General features: G+C 29.3%; 1 protein-coding gene across 1 annotated transcript; it reads right to left on the reverse strand.

The window, feature by feature from the left end:
• Positions 1 to 9512: 9512 nt before the first annotated feature.
• LOC130810158 (uncharacterized) lies at positions 9513 to 12103 on the reverse strand. The gene is made up of 4 exons (XM_057676120.1): positions 11950 to 12103; positions 11303 to 11404; positions 10055 to 10135; positions 9513 to 9829 (listed from the first exon to the last, which is right to left on the reverse strand). The coding sequence occupies exons 1-4, from the start codon at positions 12101 to 12103 to the stop codon at positions 9513 to 9515; spliced, it is 654 nt and encodes a 217-aa protein (XP_057532103.1).
• Positions 12104 to 22984: the final 10881 nt, after the last annotated feature.

The raw sequence follows: 22984 nt of genomic DNA on the forward strand, positions 1-22984 counted from the left end.
TTAATGGTCATGCTTATTTACCTTCAATAATATTACCTTCAAGATAGTGTAATTGTGAAAGAAAAGGAAGTAATGATCGAGAAGAGAATCAGTGAGAAAGTGAGGTTAATGAGTGAGACAATATGACACGCAGTTAGCAGTTGTTATGATAACTACTCTTAGTTTTTTAAATAGGACAGAATACACTAAATTTGTTAGCACCTTTCACTTTTGAAGCACATAGTAGTCCAATGGAATAGTGACGAGGATTTGGTTATTCTTATTTATTCTCTTTTTATCTGTAATAGTCACGGATGTTAAATAAAAATTTAGAGGGTTATCGATTAATGTTAATGTAATTTATTATATATGGCTAAAACAAATTTGTGTGATCAAATTAAATTAAAATTTTTTAACCAATTAAAAACAATTAGACGGGGATCAAGCCGTCCTAGCTGGCCGATTAAAAGACGGTACGTACTTGGTGGGAGCTATTAGCTGTATCTGTTAATTGATTTGAATATTTGAAAATGTTGACTGATTTGTTAGTTGTTTAATTTAGTTGTCATATGGAGCTTTTTTTGGTAAAAATTAATTTTTAATTGCTGATTAGATGTTAGAGTATCAGTGGGTAAAAAGCTATGTATACTCCCTCCATTTTCATATGTTCCTCTCAATTAGTGTTAAACTTTTACTATGATTTTTCATCGATTTTTATGAAAAAACATATTCATGTGAGATTTTAATAGATTCGTAGTGATATATATTTTCAAAATATCAACTTTTTAGAATTTTTGAAAACGCACAATCAAAATTATTGACTTCTAAGTTTACATTGCAGGATCTATACAAAACGTAAATAGGAAGAATAAATGAAAACAGAGGAAGTAAAAGATAAAACAAAAGGCTACCTTTAATTTTTAGGTTTGGCTTAAAAGTTAGCTTTGGACGGTTTGAATTTTATTTGTTAAATACTTTTTTGAGTATTTGACCTAACTAAAGAGTTATAAAGGTAAGAAGTCAACCAAAAATTCAAGACAAATTCTCAAATAATACAATATCATGGTGAAATCATCTCCAATAGGCTAACCCAATTAATATATATTTATAGTCTCATAGTGATTACTTATAATTTTAAAATGATTACTTATAATCTTCAAATGAGCCAATTATAACTTTAAAGTGAAATCTTAAATTAATCACTTATAACTTTAAAGTAATTATAGTGTGATTAATTAGAAGAATTGGTTAATTATATGGGTCCGTTTCATGATGATCAAGACGGTCTTATAGAAGACTTGCGTGCTGAAAAACCCAATAAAAAAAAAAACCAATCAAACACACGTATGGTCTTTCTTGCTCAATAAACACTTTTATCCGACAATAGATTTGACAGAAATGATAAAAAGTTTAAAATAATGTAAGAATCAAATTCATCACCTTATTTCTGAGAGTGAGCTCTTAACCCACCCAATAGGAAAAGAATTGTGAAAAATATTGGACACAAATGTCAAATTCTTGGCCCATCTTTTGGAGAATTTATATGCATCTAGACCATTATGTCATTATATGGTTGTAAATTTATTTCAAGATTCATCAAATCCTATTGAAAGACAATGATAGAGTGTATAACATATTTTTAAATTATAAGTTATAATCTTAACGGTCCTTGTGGTAGGTGGTATTAAATGATGATTTTGGGAATGAAAATTAGAGTAGTTTTAGTTGAAAAATCTCTTGGTTACCTTGATGGCCATGTTTGTCCAACTTCAACCATCTCATTTTCTTCATAAAATTCATTACAATGCATTACCATTGTGGAAGATGGTATTAGGTGGTAATCGAAATTTGTACACAAATTAACCTTCTTATGATCAAAATTCCATCACCGTGGGAATGACATGAAAATTTTAATGAAATTTTACACTATAAATCATTCTCATCACTATTATTTAGTACCACTGACCAAGCATACCATAAACGTATTGTTGAAATTCTAGGTTAGTTCATATATATGCTATCACGTCTATTCATACAACGAGAAACTTTTGGATTAAAAGTCTGGATACTACTCATACTTTTATCATATTTGGTGTTAAATATTACTGATTAATCGAGATACAAATTTGTAATTATATACTTTAGTTTTAATATCATATTAAATAATCATTTCAACCACAAATATTAAGCTTTAAGATTGAAGTCTCACAATATAACTAGATGATGAAAATTGTATCATTATATGGCAGTTAGTGCCATTGACTAAGTTTCTAAGGACATGCATGCATGCATGATCATTATTGTCTCTAATATTATTTTATTTATTGTATCAAATACAAAATGGTGACGGTCACGGACGAGAAAGTGAGAGCATCATTTTCAAGGAGAAATGACGAAGAGCATTGACTAAACAGTCCTACGTAATACTCCTTACAAATGTTCTTGCTCATATTTTTCCATTATTTTTTTAAGAGTAATTTAAAAGGTACGCGATAAAATGAGAATAACAATATTGAGATTGAAGTATTACGATGATATTCTAAGAATAGTGACATTTTGATGAAGTGTCAAAAATATTGTGTTATAATTGAACCTTTGTTATAGTGTGTATATTTAGTGTACTGTTCAATTTATCACTTATAAATTTAAAGTGATTAATTAGAAAAATGAAATAATTGTATTAACTTGTCACATAATAAGATGGTCTCATACAAGACAAGCTGCTTAGTAATTTGTATTTGGTGACCACATTATGATAGGCAAAATTTGTACGCCTCCAATGACTATTAGTTTACATGGTAATTTGCACCTTTATAAAAGTTCCAATTCGAAGAAAATCGTCTTTAAAATTTGGACCAGCAATGCTAATTCTTTAACAAGGAATTAAAATTTGAATTCATATATATTCGCTTATTCAAATTTTAAGTGAAGAATTAGATGTCACTAATGCTGAAAATATTGTACTCTTGTCACATTTTCGTTGATTGTTTCTTTTGAATTTATGAAAATATGGTTTTCTTTTAGCTTTTAAAGTAAAATCTTTACGGCCCGTTTGGTACATGGTATTAGAGGGCGGTAATGGTAATAAAATTAAGTAATGAAAAATTTGGTTGTTTGGATGCCTTCAATGGTAATGGATGGTAATAAAATAAAATAATGAAATTACCAAAAAGGGGCATTTTTATTACCATCAAACAACCTGGTATTAGGCGGTAATGGTAATGAAGTATTACTGTGGTAATAAAATAAAGTAATGTTGTTTCGAGCCGAAAAAAAAAATAATGAAGAAAAAAAGGTAATGTATATAATTATCTAAATAATTATTAAAAAAAGAATCATTAGATGGAATAATTTAGATACAATAATGCTTTTAGATACAAATATACAATAATGAAACTAAGAGTCATTATCATTTTTTATTACTAACAACCAAATGCAATCAATGGAATATTATCTTCCATTACTATTCTTTAGTCATGCACACCAAACAAAGGAATCTTTATTACCAATTCTCATATCTATTCCTTCATTACTATTGCCATTACAACATTTCGTTCCTATTACTTCATTACCATCAACCAAACGGGCCGTTAAGTCAATACTTATATTAAAATTGTAAATATATGGTACTCTTGAAGCAATTTAATTATATTAGAGTAGTTATGTTTCAAATTGAATACTTCAACAAGAGGAAGCAAATATAATGTGCATCATCATCGTTTTCAGTGTATTGTGTTCATAGAAAACTATCATCTGGATTTTTGAAGGGAATTTAGGAATGCAGCAACCCATACCCATAAAGCAGGATGTGACAATAAAGTCCCCTGGCTCGAACGAGATCCTCAGAATGGTAGGTTCCTGCAACAAAAAAAACTTAACGAAACCGAATCTATCAGCTTACATCTTACTATACAAGCTTGACCCTTAATCATAAAACTAGCTATAAATAAATAAAATACATGTAAATAAAATAAAAATAGCTTGATAAGTATTCAAATGATGACATCACAGAGTTTTACTAAATGAAACAACATGTTATAATATAAGTACATAGCATTCAAAAAGATTTTATTACATTGAATATTTCAAAAATAATTTTTTCATCAAATCAAATATGTATTTAAAAACATTACCTATTAATGCATGATTTGGTAGCAACTAAGTACTTTACACGCAATAATTTGATTCTGAAATATAAATTATTTTATATATAAATATATGTTTTTTATCATATAAAATATTTTATCTATTTATGAATGTGAGGTTGTTTGATAAATAGCAGTTAACGTAAATTGTTGTTTGAAGTTGTTAGTTGATTTTGTCAGCTTGAATTATTTGCTTAAAAGTCACTTGTTTCAGAAATTTCAGTAAAAATTATGTTTGTTGTTGGTTGTTGGCTATTTATTAGATAATAAGTAGGCCACAAACTAAAACTCAATTAAAAAAGTTAGTACTATGAATAGCTTTTTAGTTTTGGCTTATAGCTTATTTTCCAGCTCGATTAAAAGTTATTTATCAAATATTTTTAAAACAGTTTAATCTTGTTTATATATGATCTGAACGCGAATCCGAACCCAACTCAACCAAATATATTTCACCAGGCATACTAAATTCACAAATTCCTGTATGAGACGGTCTCATCGTAAGATATGCCTCATACTTGATGTAATAGCCCAATAATAGAAATTTTTGACTTAATGAACTTATTTTAAGATCGTCTCACCTTGAGACGGTCTCATATAGGACAAGTTGTACTAAATTTAATTAAAAATTGAAGAGTTTAGTGAGCACGTGAAATGTGGTGAATCTGAGCCCCAAACAAATTTCTATCACGGTTTATTTTTTTTCCCCACATAATTTGTAGCATCTGAGCATATCTCTGACTCTCATGGACCATGGTAACTACGAGGGACGAGAAGTGAGAATGACATTACGTACTAATATATTATATAAATAATTTATTATTCAGATTTCAATATTAAGATTTAGAGAAGGTTTTACTTTTACTCCATCTAAGTTCCGCTCACATTAAAGCATTAGTAAAAAATATATTTTTGCAAGAATGAGTTTAAAAATTACAAATCCAATAGGGGCTTGAAATGGGTAAATGATTAAATTTTTAGTGATAAATTTTGAATATATGTAGTTAAATTAATGTGTTGGAATAAAATATTCAATAGATAGAAATATTTATGCAACATAATAAAAATAAATTTCTATTAGGCTTATGCTCGTCCAATCCCAATGAATTTATAACACAGAATAGTAGCACATATATTAAAAATTGTTTGGACTATTAAATTGTATGGATACAATCAAAAGTAAAAGAAAATTTATGGATAAAGATTAAAGTAATGGTAGAATTATTATCCAAAATAAAAATATTGCAAAATATCAGTGATAGATCTAGAAACAAAAAACAAGTGATATTAAAGATTTAAATTTAAAAATTTACTTTTAACAAGCTTTTGATAAATGTAATTGTATATACTGAGTCTTGGTATTCTAAAAACGACACATAATATCAACTGTTGATAAATTTAAATTAGTAAAAACACAATCATTTATGATGGGAGTTAAAAGAGAGACATTAGTTTACAATAGGGGAAGCAAGCCCTATTAGAGATCGTCTTTAGGAAAGACGGCTTTCAAGAGTCCAGCCCAATGTATTTTAGGTTTATTTAAATAATAAAACTGATGCTTTACATTTCACAAGCGCGTGTGAAAGGGAATATGATGTTGAAAAAGACAACAATGGTGGAAAATAGTAATGTTAAAGAAGACATTAATGTCTATTGTTTTTGAAGAAGACAACAATGGTGGAAAACATTGACGTTGATAAAGACAACAAACATCTGATTTTTTTAAATTAAGCTTCATCAATGGTGGAAAACAGTGAAGTTGATGAAGACAACAATATCTACTATTTGGGAAAAGGTAAAAAAAGCAATTGTGGTTATAAATTCATATATTTAGGAATATAACCAAAGATTATTGATATATAACTATGAACATTTGACAAAGGTTGACTGAACAAAACTTTTTCTAAATTTATGAATATAATTCTGTTTTTTTACCGTACTATGTGTTATAGTTGTAATAATAATACAAAAGATTGTTTATAAGTGATTATAAAGCAAATTGCTAACACCCTATTCTTGGTAATATAGCATACTCATGGTAGCATACTCTTCTACTCTTCTGGTTTTGCCACGCGCAATAACGTTTCACTCAATAAAAAAGGTTATTTAAACATGAAAAATTACTTTAGCCTCACATATAACCGTGGATATTAATTTTGGTGTATATGAGTTTTTATATTTATAAAAAGCATTGAACCGATTGTCCGATCTACCCAAAGTTGAACTGTTAGGAACAACCTCATCTATCGTCAAGGAACCATCTGAAATAGCCTAGAATCATGATAAAACTCGTTTTTACCTTCTATTTGGGCATGATATTTATTGAATATTCCTTGGTTTCCGTGCATTTCCATTGCGTTTGCTTGGTGTTACGCTCTTTTGTAAGGTGGCATGTTTGTTGTTCGTTTTTGCAGAATGATCATCTATTTTGGAGTTTTAAAGCATGCTAGTTTAGAGGTGATATGGATCAAAGCTAAGGAAAAAATGAGGCTAAGAGGTGGAGAAAAATCCAAACCGAGCAAAGCAAGATGCATCATTTATGAAAAGTCAACTTAAGTGCCGATGGAGGTCAACTCACTAAGATTTTGGTGGATATCTTTATGGAAGATAAAACCTGGGTTTGTTAGCTTCGAATCAACTGGTCACACGTCGAATTTGGAGTTATAACATAGGAGATAGAGCTTTTTCAAAATGACATGCCAAAAGAGAAGGAAATCGTCCGATTGATCCATATAGATCGACCAATCGATCTTATGAGGGTGGTGTTCCAAAATGTTTGTGAAATTTACATTGGAGATCGATCGATCGATCGACCCAAACGGATACACCTTGCGTTTGTGATACACCTTTCCGCGAATTTTATATAACATGTACCTTCCTGGCCCAATTTCAGAAAATTAATATGTTAAAGCATTAGGTGGCGATAAGAAGACATTAGCAATTTTCTTATTTTTAGCTTCTCCTTTCCATTATCTCCCTTTTTACACTTATAAACCCTAGCTTTTTTTCTTAATTTTTCTTGCGTTAAATTCAAATTTTTTAATAAAACTTTATTTTATACATTAATTTAGTTAATTATATTAATTTATTAGCAATTGTTGGTAATTATATCAAGCTTTCAAGCCATGATCATCGAGGTTGAGAGTTGATTTTTTGTGGATTTTTATATTTTTGTTCTCCAATCATTTTCATCGTATGCAGGTATCTTCTAATACTTCTCCTTAGTTATTATTGATAGTTCGTTCTTATTTTTATGCTTGTTAGTGGAATTATTAATTGCTTTGAATGGAATTCTACATACATTTCCTTTGGTTAAGCACTTCCCTTCTGCCGCACGCTTCAGTTCTTTGGAATCTACCATTAATGTTCTATCGGGAACTTCATTCGTAATATTCATATGATCACCATTTATTATAACTTCCGTTATATTTTGCACATTATTTATTATTTCTTCTGGCTTCGGCTCTGCACATTTTAGAGCATTACAAAAAATCAACACAAATCCCATTAATTAATCAAATGTTTAACTCATAATTTACTTGTCTTTTCTTTGGAGAGGTTCATTCGTACCATGACATTATGTAACAGGCGGATGCAAGTCCTTACAATTTTGTTAGAAATACTTTACATATAAGAAGATTCCACAACACTAAAATAGTGCGTTATGAACTTTTTTTACGATACTTGGTGGTTAATCCTCCAACTATTATATGCTTTAGGAAAAGGATAACATAAACAAGTGTGTATACAAGTGCACTGATCACACGGATGCCCTATATATATGTCCACACAGGTGGGCACGTAAGGTGATTAGGTGTTAAATTGTCACGGCTTTACAATTGTCTATTGAAAGCATTTTTTTTTATAATAAATCATATACTTATACTAACATGTGTTGGTTGAGTTAATTTAAATTTGACATCTTTTGATTTTATACTCCTTCTGTTTTAGTATTTTTGTCCTATTTATTTTTTGATATTATGTGCAATTCACTCTTAATTTTTATTTTATTCTTAACCTATAAGTTAAAATATAATCAAGTAGGTTTTTTTTTTATTCGTCTGAACGCAAAGATTTTTAATATCATCTTTTTTTTAATAATTTTTAGTTATGCACCATTAGAGATATTAAGACTTTAATATATATCTTGACAAAAACCCAAATGAAATAAAACAAGAAGTCACTGAAATGGAAAGAATACCATTTTTGAAAGTGTGTATGCAAGTTTTTTCTCTTTACAAAACCTATAAACTTTGCGCTTTTTAATCCTTAGCTTGTTGCACGGCCTAAGGTTTTATGCATATGTTTTTTTTTTTTTAAATTACTCCGATCAATGCGCCCCTTTTTGCTTTCATTAAATTAAAATTTAATTATAATAAATGAAAAAAAAAAATTAGTTTGAAGTAGACTAATTATAATGTTATGTAGGAATAAGAGTTCTTTCGTGATCACAAAATACCAATGAGGGTTGGATTTTGAGTAATTTGATCTTTTATTAATAGATGGAATTGGGTGTAAGGGATCAATGAGGATTGAATCTTGCATCCACCCTCCTATCTAAGTGCTTTATCCTCCAACTACGAGATTAGGGAATGATGAGAAAATAGCGGACAATTTATAGCTCAAGCCCTTCATCTTCACTCACGAGAGTGAGGATGGTGAAGAGCTTAGAGGTAATCCCAAGCCCGATCAAGGATCGGATTGCTCCGCTTAGTACGATTCGCTACTGTTTATGACCCTTAAGAACTAGTGTATAGCCATCGAATAGTCATCATGAATGATTTAACCCTACTCCATCTTTATCAATTATTGTTAAGCCTTCTTTTTATATACTCTTTGTTATTGTTTGCAATAAAAAACCTTTTTATATCTTGACTAATTGGTTATAAGTTGTAGGTTTCTAGGTAATTGTAGTTTCTCTCTCTTTAAAGACCCTTCTCGAGCCAAGGGACTCTTTGACCGCACTCTACTCTATGGCTATGAGCTGCCGTCTTCTTCCCTCTTCAGACCCTGACCATAGTTTTCTATAAGTAGGATACACCGGGTATGATGATGATGACGACAACAACATAAGTACTAATTAACTAATTAACCAACAAGTATATAAAGTCATTAGCAAATAAAATTAATTTTAATAATCTAAATAAACATTATGAAATTAAATAAATAAAAACAAATTTTTAATAACCAGGAACATACCCTTACCATCAAATGGCAATCATACAAAAGAAATTCAGCCTGGTCTACATAAATGTAACTAACAATTGGAAATTGAATACAAATACAAGTTAATTAAGCATTATAATATACTTAATTATAATAATTAAGTGAATAAATTAAGATTTGGCATGTCTTCATTCTGATAAAAATCAATCCATGAATAATTAAGCATCAGGGCAACCAACAATTATTGCGGTCATTTTGGAGACAACATTGACCGAATTCAACATTGTTTTTTAGAATCTGGTCGCAAAATTGGCCTTCGCAACAATCTTCAATAAGGTATGATGAATTATTAATTGCTTTGAATGGAATTCTACATACATGTCCTTTGGTTAAGCACTTTCCTTCTGCCGCACGCTTCAGTTCTTTGGAATCTACCATTAATGTTCTTTCGGGAACTTCATTCGTAATATTCATATGATCACCATTTATTATAACTTCCGTTACATTTTGCACATTATTTACTTTTTCTTCTGGCTTCGGCTCTGCAAGTTTTAGGGCATTACACCAAATCAACACAAATCCAATTAATTAATCAGATGTTTGACTCATAATTTACTTGTCTTTTCTTTGGAAATACTTTACAGGGGGATGCAAGTCCTAACAATTTTGTTGAAAATATTTACATGTAAGAAGATTTCACACCACTAAAATAGTAAAGTTGTCTCGTTTCGTATTACCAACCATTTTTATTTATATCAAAAGTTTACCTCCTGTTGGTAATGTTGGTTGTGGAAGACATTGTTGTCCAATGCAATTGAATTCATCAATTGGTTCTGTATTCTGGAATTCTGCAATTATATAAACATCTTTTAGAAGTACTTAATTATCATTAACAATATTTTCCTTATAATATACTCTTTCTGTCTCTATACATATTCTCATAAGCAATATTCATAAAAATTAAGAAAAATTAAATATTTTAGATGGTAAATGTATTTTTTATTTAATAATAAAGTTAATTAGAAAAAGTAGAAATTATAAACATTAAAAAAATATTATGATATATAAATTTAGTAGAAAAATATGAATACCACAATTTTTAAAAAAATATTTAAATAAAAACAGTTTTAGTGTGTGGAGCCATAACCATTAATAAAGAAACTATAAAATAGTACAGTTGATATCAAACTAAAAAAAGTTGCGAAATGCCAATTATTAATACTTTCTTTTTTTGTCATTGTAATTATTTTACTTTTTTGATTCAAACAAGTTGAAATTTAACTGTTAATATCTTATAAATTTATTATTAATTATGTGATAAAAATATCATAGATTAATTTGTATTAATATACATTTAAAAAAAAAATTTTAGAAACGCATAATTTTATTTATTTAGAGCTAGTAAAGAAATACTTCCTATGTTCTGTATTACATGCTACATTAGCATGGGCACAAATATTAAGGATTCTGATCACCTACAATGTAGGTTACTGTTCACTTTATAGGATATAATATTTTATTGTTGTTAATTTAAAAAAAAGGAAAAATAGTTTAGTTAATAAACATAATTTCAGATTAAGTTTAGATTTCAGTTTCATTTCCCCCCAAAAAAAGATTTTCCCACCCAATTATTAGAAGTTGGGAAGGTTGGTTTAAATGGGAGAAATAATTAATTGAGATAGTGTATTTAAATGGAGAAATAATTAATTGGGATGGTGGATTATGGGAGATTAGGTGATTATTTAATGAGAATAATAAATATGGAGGGAATATTAATTTTTATTGGGAATAGATAAAGATTAAATAATGATAGGTAAAAAAGTTAAAGAGGTATAGAATAGGATAAAAATAGGGATAGGTAGAATTTTAAATGATTGTTTTATTATTAAAAATAAAAATGTAGCAAGTAATATGAAATTGCCAAAAATGAAATATGTAGCAAGTATTATGGAACGGAAGTACAAAGCATGATAACACAATAAAAATTAAAAATTTAAATAAAAAACCAAATTTACCTGACAAGATTTTGTCGTATATAGGTTGGCATGCTGTGTGTGAGTCGCTTATGCATTTTCTCTTTTTATCGAATAGAGCTTGTGGACTTAGGCCTTCATTGCCTTCATTAATGCCATTAGGAAATTAATATTGTCATTTGGAAATTTAGCATTATTAGTCATTTTCAACTTATAACTATATTCTCATCAATTAGAATAAGGAGAAAGTATAAATTGAATTCATCTCAAACGTATGTAGTTTCAAATTGCTAATTGTTGAAATTGTTATGTTAAATTTAACTTATCATGAATTCAAGCATCTGATAAGGAAAATATGAGGTGCAGATACTCTATCGTCAGGGAAATACTATTCTAAATTCATATGACAATGGGATGAAGGGTCTAATAAGTTATAAAGTGTGCACACCATCTTAAATTCATCGATGTAGGATAAACCAATTTAACAACAATCAACAAAAAAAAAAAAAGATCAACGCCTATGAGGACCTTGTGTTTTCATAACAAATATATGACAAATAAGAACAATTTTAGAAGATAAGAACAACAAATAGAACAACCCAAATTAAATAATAGAAACTTATTTAAGAAACAGAGAGAATAGACAAGCGAAAAGAAAAGAGTAAAAATTGAAATACAGCTAAATTTACCTTTTGGCATGCATGATGATTGTTTTTCGCCTATGCAATTGAAATATGGACTCAACTCAGGTTGACGATCATCTAAAAGAGGAATGCAACTAATTAACTCAAATGCAATGAAGAAGAAGAGAACACCAAACATGACTTTCTTCATTAATGCCATTTTCTAATTATGATTATTGTATGTTTAATTAATTAATTAGTAATGTGATTAATTTTAATTCACTATTAAGCTTGCTATTTATAATGATTTTCCATAATAATAAATCAATTGTGTTATGAATAAAGTAGTGTTAAGCCTCTTAGTTAATTAGTTGTTACATAATGTTCATCACGTTTAGTTAATTATATTGTGCACTTTGTACTTTTATATTTTTGTTTCATTAGGAGATAATATTGTTTAATAAGAAAAATATGTTTCTTATTCTACATTTAGAATTAGTCTTAGAATAATTCTTTTATGATCCAAAATTTATGGAAATCCAGTCTAGTATTTAATATATAATTTTTTCCATTTTTTAAAGTTGTTTTCATTTGTCATTTTGTGTCGTTTCACTTTTTGTTCATGTGATAATATAGTGTGTAACGGAGTAATTACACTAGTGATTACCAAATTCTCAAATCAGAATAGTTCTCATAATGAGATTATTTATATTAGACTGACCTGATGTACACTGTTAATCTTAAATTGATAACTTATAATTTAATGTAATCACTTATAATCTACCAATTATAACCTTAAGTGCTGGCTTTATATAGTTTTAATTAAAGTCACCCAATATAAATTTCAGTTTTTTTAAATTTTCCAATGTATGCAAAAAGTAAAGTAGACAAACAATAAAGAACGGAGGGAGTAATAGATGATGAATGTATTTTTTTTATTTAATAGTAAAGTTAATTAGAAAAAGTAGAAATTATAAGCATTAACAAAATATTATGATATATAAATTTAATAGAAAAATATGAATACCACAATTTTTAAAAAAATATTTAAATAAAAACAGTTTTATTGTGTGGAGCCATAACCATTAATAAAGAAAGTATAAAATAGTACAGTTGATACCAAACTAAAAAAAGTAGCCAAATGCCAATTATTAATACTTTCTTTTTTGTCATTGTAATTATTTTACTTTTTTGGTCAAACAAGTTGAAATTTAACCGTTAATATCTTATATATTTATTATTAATTATGTGATAAAAATATCATAGATTAATTTGTATTGATATACATTTTAAAAAAAACAATTTTTAGAAACATATAAATTTATTTATTTAGAGCTAGTAAAGAAATAGAAAGCATGAAAATACAGTAAAAATTAAAAATTTAAATAAAAACACAAATTTACCTGACAAGATTTTGTTGTATATAGATTGGCATGCTTTGTGTAAGTCGCTTATGCATCTTCCGTTTTTATCAAATAGAGCTTGTGGACTTAGGCCTTCATTGCCTTCATTGCCTTCATTAATGCCATTAGGAAATTAATATTGTCATTTGGAAATTTAGCATTATTAATATTGTCATTACCTGGGAGTCCCTCTTCACTCCAAGAAGCTGAACTCTACAGACTGCAGACTTTTGATAGACAAGATCGTGGGGAGGATCAAGTTTTGGTCCTCTCGTCTGCTATCTTACGCAGGTAGAATCCAACTCGTTCGAAGTGTCATAGGGGGTATGAAAAACTTTTGGGCTCAAATCTTTTGCCTCCCAAAGAAGCTTATTAAGATGGTAGATGATGTCTGTAGATCCTTCATCTGGACAGGGAAAGAGGGGTTATCTAGGAAAGCTGCGGTAGCTTGGAGCCAATTAGTCTTACCCTACTCCAAGGGAGGACTGAACTTGAAAGATATGTACAATTGGAACAAAGCGGCTATGCTCAAACAACTATGGAACATAGCTCGGAAAAAGGAAAATCTATGGGTAAAATGGGTTCATAGTTATTATTTGAAATTGCAGGATGTAACTGAAGTGCAAGTTTCCATTCATGCTTCATGGCTTTTTAAGAAGATCATCAATCTCAGAACTGTCGTAGACCGACTAGGGGGATGGGAGGAAATTACTAAAGGGAGCGAGTACACTATAGGAAGAACATATGAGATGCTAATTGCAGATGCTCCCAAAGTTCCATGGAGCAACATCATGATCAAGAACATAGCCAGTCCAGGAGCAAGGTTCATCACATGGCTTGCAATACAAAATAGACTGGCTACTAAAGAACGAATCGAGAATTGGAAGGTGATCGTGGATGCAAAGTGTGTATTATGTAGTGGTGCAATTGAATCTACTCAGCACCTGCTCTACGACTGTCAGTTCACGCAAAGTGTCCGAAACTGCCTTTTTAGTTTCCTTAAGTACAGGCCAGAATCTTCAAATTTCCAGGAAGAGATCCAAAAATGAACAAAATCAATAAGAAGAAAACTGATCGAGCAAAGCTGATTGTGGGGATCTGGACAGAAATGATATACAGCATATGGATGCACCGCAACAGGAAGATTTTTGATAATCGATCTTGTAATATGAAGGAACTTACAAACTACATTGTATTTAGATTAGCTGGAAGGGTAAAAAATAGAATGAAAGAGATGCTTGTAACTAGATAGGGGTTGTTTCTTTTGGGGTAGTTTCAGATTTTCGCTCGTATTTTGTCTTGAGCGTGGTCTAGGTTTTGGAGGCTTTAGGTGGGGTTAATTTCCAGCTAAAGGTTGTACCTTGATATTTTTGTTCTGGTATATAATACTCATACTTGACCAAAAAAAAAAAAAAAAAAAAAAAAAAAATATTGTCATCCAGGAGAAATTATAAATTGAATTCATCTCAAACGTATATAGTTTCAAACCACCAATTGTTAAAATTGTTATGTTAGACTTAACTTATTATGAATGCAAGCATATGATAAGGAAAATATAAGGTATAGATACTCTATTGTCAGGAAAATACTATTCCAAATTCATATGACAATGGGAGGAAGGGTCTAATAATAAAGTGTGCACACCATCGTAAATTCATCAATTTAGGATAAACCAATTTAACAACATCAAAAAAAAAAAAAAACAAAACAAAAAACAAGATCAATGCCTATGAGGACCTTGTGTTTGCATAACAAATATATGACAAATAAGAACAACTTTGGAAAGTAAGAACAATAAATAGAACAACCCAAAATGAATAATAAAAACTTGTTTAAGAAACGGAGAGAATAGACAACAAGCGAAAAGAAAAGAGTAAAAATTGAAATAGTAAACACTTGTTTAAGTGCTAAATTTACCTTTTGACAAGCATGATAATTGTATTTCGCCTATGCATTTTAAATATGAACTCAATTCAGGTTGTGGACGAACAGGAAAGCAACTAACTAACTCAAATGCAATGAAGAAGAAGAGAACACCAAACATGACTTTCTTCATTGATGCCATTTTGTAATTATGATTATTGTATGTTTAATTAATTAATTAGCAATGTGATTAATTTTAATTCACTATTAAGCTTGCTATTTATAATGGTTTTCCATAATAATTAATCAATTGTGTTATAAATAAAGTAGTGTTAAGCCTCTTAGTTATATTGTGGACTTAGTACTTTTATATTTTTGTTTTATTAGGAGATAATATTCTTTAATAAGAAAAATATGTTTCTTATTCTAGATTTAGAATTAGTCTCAGAACAATTCTTTTATGATCCAAAATTTATGGAAATCCAGTCTAATATTTAATATATACTCTTTCTATTCTTTAAAGTTGTTTCGATTTGTTATTTTGTGTCGTTTAACTTTTCGTTCATGTGATAATGTAGTGTGTAATGGAGTAATTGCACTAGTGATTACCAAATTCTCAAATCAGAATAATTCTCATAATGAGATTATTTTTATTAGACTGACCTGATGTACACTTTTAATCTTAAATTGATAACTTATAATTTAATGTAATCACTTATAATCTACCAATTATAAACTTAAGTGCTGGTTTTATATAGTTTTAATTAAAGTCACCCAATATAAACTTTCAGTTTTTTTGAAATTTGCCAATGTATGCAAAAAGTAAAGTAGACAAACAATAACGAACGGAGGGAGTAATATATATTAACATTATCTAAATAAAAATTATTGGAAAATCCACGTGGTAACTCTAAGGTTTTGGGTTTTCTACATGGTAACCAAAACTTGTAAAAAATTCATGTGGTAACTCTGAGCTTTACAAAATTGTTCCATCTTTGAATTTGGGAGAATAAACATGATTTGCATAAAAGATAGTAGAGTTAGGGTTTATGTTTTAGGAGAAAAGGAAAATTAATGTTTGCTAAAGTTTTATGTATAAAAAGGTCAAGATGAAACACTTTAGTAAACCTAAGAATTATTAAAGTATCAATACTAATCTTTGTTAATTAATTTGATCACCACCCTGGCCGGCCTAATCTTTGTTAATTAAAGTATCAACTTAATCTAATTATCAATACTAATCATCTCAGCTAGTAAATTATATTGTGCACTTTGTACTTTTATATTTTTGTTTTATTAGGAGATAATATTGTTTAATAAGAAAAATATGTTTCTTATTCTACGTTTAGAATTAGTCTTAGAATAATTCTTTTATGATCCAAAATTTATGGAAATCCAGTCTAGTATTTAATATATACTCTTTTAATTCTTTAAAGTTGTTTTCATTTGTCATTTTGTGTCGTTTCACTTTTTATTCATGTGATAATGTAGTGTGTAACGGAGTAATTACACTAGTGATTACCAAATTCTCAAATCAGAATAATTCTCATAATGATATTATTTTTATTCGACTGACCTGATGTACACTTTTAATCTTAAATTGATAACTTATAATTTAATGTAATCACTTATAATCTACCAATTATAACCTTAAGTGCTAGCTTTATATAGTTTTAATTAAAGTCACCCAATATAAACTTTCAGTTTTTTTTTAAATTTTCCAATGTATGCAAAATGTAAAGTAGACAAACAATAAGGAACGGAGGGAGTAATAGATATTAACATTATCTAAATATAAATAATTGAGAAAATTCCACGTGGTAACCCTGAGATTTTGGGTTTTCTACATGGTAACCCTGAGGTTTTCTAAATATAAATATAGATATTAACATTATCTTTGAATTTTGGGGAATAAACATAATTTGGATGAAAGATGATAGAGTTAGGGTTTATGTTTTAGGGAAAAGGTTGAAATTAATGACATTTAAAGTGGTGAGTCACATAAATTGGCATACAGCGGCACTAAAGCTTTAAAATTAACGTTTGCTAAAATTTTATGTGCAAAAAGGTTACGGTGAAACAATTTTTAAAAATTTTGGTTATCACGTAAAAACCCCAAAATTTCAAGATTGCCGAGTGGAATTTCCCTAAATTATAATGAGAAGTGAAAATCTCTTAAGTTTGACTTATGGCAATCCAGCGAAGATGGAGTTGTTTGCATGTTTAAATCTTTGAAACTGAGTTCATAAAATATTTGAATATCTAAAGTAAAACTAACTCAAATATTAGTGATAGCAACGTGGACGTTTGCAAAGCTTATTATAAAAATTTGTCTAAATCTTTTTAGTTTATTTAAACCTACAAAAATCTCAAATTATTAGTATATTTTGTGAAGATAATTTGAATGATTGATTAAGAAAATACTCTCTTTGTTTTTTTGTTTTACTTTGATTTAGTCAAATTAATGCAACTTTAGATCATTAATCATCTTAGAAATCATACATTCTATTAATTTTACTGTATAATAACAAAAAGGAAGTTTGATTGTAAACATGTCATTTGTTTTTTTTCGGCTAGTATTAATGGAATTTGATTGATTTGCATTTTTTACACTTACCATATTTACAAATTTATATTTTCGGAAATACTCATATATTAATGGATGCAATAAATCACAATTATTCCAATTACGAAGTTGTATATAATGCACTGTTTAAAAAATTGTAATGGAAAATATATAATGTACGTACAAAATTATACTACAGAATAAATTACATTTATTCCAGTATATGATGATGATGGACGAAATCTCTAAATTTACACTACAAAAAACGGAGCATTATCGACTACCCAAAACAGTCAGAAATTAGTCGGCAAAGCTTCATACCGACTGAATTCAAACTGTTGTGGGGTAGTCAGATTAAAATGGTCAGAAATTCATTTTAATAGGAAAACAGTCGGAATTTCCGACTAACAAAGGTTCGTCGGAAAGTTAGTCGGAAATTCCGATTAACTTGGTAGTTGAAAATTAATCGGTATACACTATTTCAGAATTCAACCCAAAATGACATGAAAAAAGATTTTTAAAAGCTCACTGACTAATTTTTCGACCAAATTCCGACCGCCAAGTTTGTCTGAAAAGATAAAGAAAAAATTTTTTTTGCTGAAATGTTTGCCATATCATGCCTACATCACACACACGTGGATCACCACCTTACACACTTGCCAAGTCAGCAATCAGTAACAATCCTTCCACACAAATGCTGTAGGTAAAATTACAATTCCAATAGGGGCTTGAAATGGGTTAATGATTAAATTTTTAGTGATAAAAATTTTGAATATATGTAGTTAAATTAATGTGTTGGAATAAAATATTCAATAGATAGAAATATTTATGCAAAATAATAATAATAAATTTCCATTAGGCTTATGCTCGTTCAATCCCAATGAATTTATAACACAGAATAGTAGCACATATATTAAAAATTGTTTGGACTATTAAATTGTATGATACAATCAAACGTAAAAGAAAATTTGTGGATAAAAATTAAAGTGTGGAAGAATTATTACCAAAAATAAAAATATTGCAAAATATTAGTGATGGATCCAGAAACAAAAAACAAGTGATGTTAAAGTTTTAAATTTGAAAATTTACTTTTAACAAGCTTTTGATAAATGTAATTGTATATACCGAGTCTTCATATTTTAAAAACGACACATAATATCAACTGTTGACAAATTTAAATTAGTAAAAACACAATCATTTATGATGGGAGTTAAAAGAGAGACATTAGTTTACAATAGGGGAAGCAAGCACTCTCTTGAGAGATCGTCTTTAGGAAAGACGGCTTTCAAGAGTCCAGCTCAATGTATTTTAGGTTTATTTAAATAATAAAACTGATGCTTTAAATTTCACAAGCGCGTGTGAAAGGGAATGTGAAAAGTTTTATTCTTAATTGTCTTTCTTCCTCTTTCCCATGCAATATACATCCACGAATGAATCTTAGATGCAAGACAACAATGATGTCATGAAAGGTATGTGATGTTGAAAAGGACAACAATGGTGAAAAATAGTAATGTTAAAGAAGACATTAATGTCTATTGTTTTTGAAGAAGACAACAATGGTAGAAAACAGTGATGTTGATAAAGACAACAAACATCTGATTTTTTAAATTAAGTTTCATCAATGGTAGAAAACAGTGAAGTTGAAGAAGACAACAATATCTACTATTTGGGAAAAGGTAAAAAAAATAATTGTGGTTATAAATTCATATATTTAGGAATATAACCAAAGATAATTGATATATAACTATGAACATTTGACAAAGGTTGAATGAACAAAATTTTTCTAAATTTATAAATATAATTCTGTGTTTTTACCTTACTATGTGTTATAGTTGTAATAATAATACAAAAGATTGTTTATAAGTGATTATAAAGCAAATTGCTAACACCCTATTCTTGGTACAATAGCATACTCATGGTAGCATACTCTTTTACTCTTCTGGTTTAGCCACGTGCAATAACGTTTCACTCAATAAAAAAGGTTATTTAAACATGAAAAGTTACTTTAGCCTCACATATAAGCGTGGAAATTGACATTTTTAAGTGTGAAAAGATGCAATCTTTTTTATAGTGTATATAATTTTTTATATTTATAAAAAGCATTGAACCGATTGTCCTATCTACCCAAAGTTGAACTGTTAGGAACAACCTCATCTATCGTCAAGGAACCAACTGGAATAGCCTAGAATCATGATAAACCTCATTTTTACCTTCTATTTGGGCATGATATTTATTGACTATTCCTTGGTTTCTGTGCATTTCCATTGCGTTTGGTTGGTGTTACGCTCTTTTGTAAGGTGGCATGTTTGTTGCTCGTTTTTGCAGAATGATCATCTATTTTGGAGTTTTAAAGCATGCTAGTTTGGAGGTGACATGGATCAAAGCTGAGGAAAAAATGAGGCTAAGAAGTGGAGAAAAATCCAAACCGAGCAAAGCAAGATGCGTCATGTATGGAAAGTCAACTTAAGTGCCGATGGAGGTCAACTCACTCAGATTTTAGTGGATATCTTTATGGAAGATAAATTTGGGTTTGTTAGCTTCGAATCGACTGGTTTCACGTTGAATTTAGAGTTATAACATAGGAGATAGAGCTTTTTCAGAATGACATGCCAAAAGAGAAGGAAATCGTCCGATTGATCCATATAGACCGACCAATCGATCTTATGAGGGTCATGTTCCAAAATGTTTGTGAAATTTACATTGGCGATCGATCGATCGATCGACCCAAGCGGATACACCTTGCATTTGTGATACAGCTTCCCGCGAATTTTATATAACATGTACCTTCCTGGCCCAAATTCAGTAAATTAAAATGATCAAGCATTAGGTGGCGATAAGAAGGCAGTAGCAATTTTCTTATTTTTAGCTTCTTCTTTCTATTCTCTCCCTTTTTACACTTATAAACCCTAGCTTTTTTTCTTAATTTTTCTTGCGTTAAATTCAATTTTTTCAATAAAACTTTATTTTATAGATTAATTTAGTTAATTACATTTATTTATTAGCAATTGTTGGTAATTATATCAAGCTTTCATGCCATGATCATGGAGGTTGAAAGTTGATTTTTTGTGCGTTTTTATATTTTTGTTCTCCAATCATTTTCATCATATGCAGGTATCTTCTAATACTTCTCCGTAGTTATTATTGACAGTTCCTTCTTATTTTTATGCTTGTTTGTGGTTTTCACCATTATTGCTCAATATCTGTATTATTTTTGTTCTTGTGTTTGTTGATCATTCAATATCTTATTTCATTATCAATTATGATGTTTTTAAGTAATAGAATGAGTAGTGAGTAGTTTTATAGGGTTGGGGTTAACTCTACACTTGTTATGAATTGATGATGATGAAACTTTAGTTGATTTGGGGTTGATTAAAGGCTTGGGGGGTTGTTCTACCCATTGGCTAATGATTGTTATGATTGTTTCAAAAGTACCAACGAGGGTTGGATTTTGAGTAATCTGATCTTTTATTAACGGATGGAATTGGGTGTAAGGGATCAATGAGGATTGAATCTCGCATCAACCCTCGTATCTAAGTGCTTTATCCCCTAACTACGAGAGTAGGGAAGGATGAGAAAATAGCGGACAATTTAGAGCCCAAGCCCTTCATCTTCACTCACGAGAGTGAGGATGGTGAAGAGCTTAGAGGTAATCCCAAGCCCGATCAAGGATCAGATTGCTCCCCTTAGTACGATTTGCTACCGTTTATGACTCTTAAGAACTAGTGTATAGCCATCGAATAGTCATCATGAATGAGTTAACCCTACTCCATCTTTATCATTGATTGTTAAGCCTTCTTTTTATATACTCTTTGTTATTGTTTGAAATAAAAAACCCTTTTATATCTTGACTAATTGGTTATAAGTTGTAGGCTTCTAGGTAATTGTAGTTTCCCTCTCTTTGAAGACTCTTCTCGAGCCAAGGGACTCTTTGACCGCACTCTCCTCTATGGGTATGAGCTACTGTCTTTCTTCTCTTTTCAGACCCTAACCATAGTTTTCTATAAGTGAGATACACCTGGTATGATGATGATGACGACAACATAAGTACTAATTAACTAATTAACCAACAAGTATATAAAGACATTAGCAAATAAAATTAATTTTTAATAATCAAAATAAACTTTTTGAAATTAAATAAATAAAAACAAATTTTTAATAATTAGGAACATACCCTTACCATCAAATGGCAATCATACAAAAGAAATTCAGCCCGGTCTACATACATGTAACTAACAATTGGAAATTGAATACAAATACAAGTTAATTAAGCATTATAATATACTTAATTATAATAATTAAGTGAATAAATTAAGATTTGGCATGTCTTCATTCTGATAAAAATCAATCCATGAATAATTAAGCATCAGGGCAACCAACAATTATTGCGGTCATTTTGGAGACAACATTGACCGAATTTGTTGAAATACAAATAGATGGTCGAATGCAACAAGAGGGGGGGGTGAATTGTTGTGTATTAAGCTTTAAAAATTTGACTCTAATTTTGCGGAATTTTAATAATAAAAATAAAGCTTAAACTTAAAATACAAAAGATAAAAAGGAGACAAAGATTTTACGTGGAAACCTTCTTGGCCTAATAAGAAGGAAAAACCACGACCTCCGGGATTTCAAAATTCTCACTATGTTTTAAGCAATTAGTTACAATTACATAAAACGATTTGCTTCACTAAAAATTAAAACAAAGATCCTAATTAAAAGGAGATTCTTTTTCAAAAAGAATAATTCTTAAGCTACTTTTAGATAACCTAAAAATAGTTTTGCCAACCAACTTATTAATTAAATTAAGCAATTAATTTAACTCTTAACCGTTACATCAACTTAAAAACAGAAAATAAAATATTTGCAATTTTCAAGCTGATGTTTTTCTCCAGACCTGCTACGTGGGAACAGTGTACCGTCTCCATATTCAACTTCTGTCAGATAGTCCACTTTGGGAACAGTAGACTGTCTATCTACTATTAACATCCTAAGCATTTTTCTAACTTCTTGGATATTTTAAGACATGTACAATTTCCACGAACCAAGTCATAGGCTTCATCAACGATTTCTACAAAATCGGATATTCACCTACAAAACAATCTCTAAAACATGTTTGTTTATTTAAAAGTGAAGTCATCATCAAAACCTAAGAGGCCAAAAAATTCCCCCTTTTTGATGAAGACAAACTTTATAAACAAACTTAAGTAAAATAGAGTAAAACAAAATTCTTAGAGCATATTAGAGATTTAAAGCAACTCCAAATAACTTAGTA

Source organism: Amaranthus tricolor, chromosome 1 (assembly GCF_026212465.1).
Source record: "Amaranthus tricolor cultivar Red isolate AtriRed21 chromosome 1, ASM2621246v1, whole genome shotgun sequence".
In the NCBI taxonomy this organism is placed as follows: domain Eukaryota; kingdom Viridiplantae; phylum Streptophyta; class Magnoliopsida; order Caryophyllales; family Amaranthaceae; genus Amaranthus; species Amaranthus tricolor.

Excerpts from the sequence above, each read along its gene's own strand:
- LOC130810158 (XM_057676120.1), bottom strand. The coding sequence starts at position 12,103 with ATGGCATTAATGAAGAAAGTCATGTTTGGTGTTCTCTTCTTCTTCATT. Across the intron at positions 10,136-11,302 it reads ATACGACAAAATCTTGTCAG|AATTCCAGAATACAGAACCA; the intron begins GTAAATTTGGTT and ends ATATAATTGCAG. Across the intron at positions 9,830-10,054 it reads ACCAACATTACCAACAGGAG|AGCCGAAGCCAGAAGAAAAA; the intron begins GTAAACTTTTGA and ends TAAAACTTGCAG.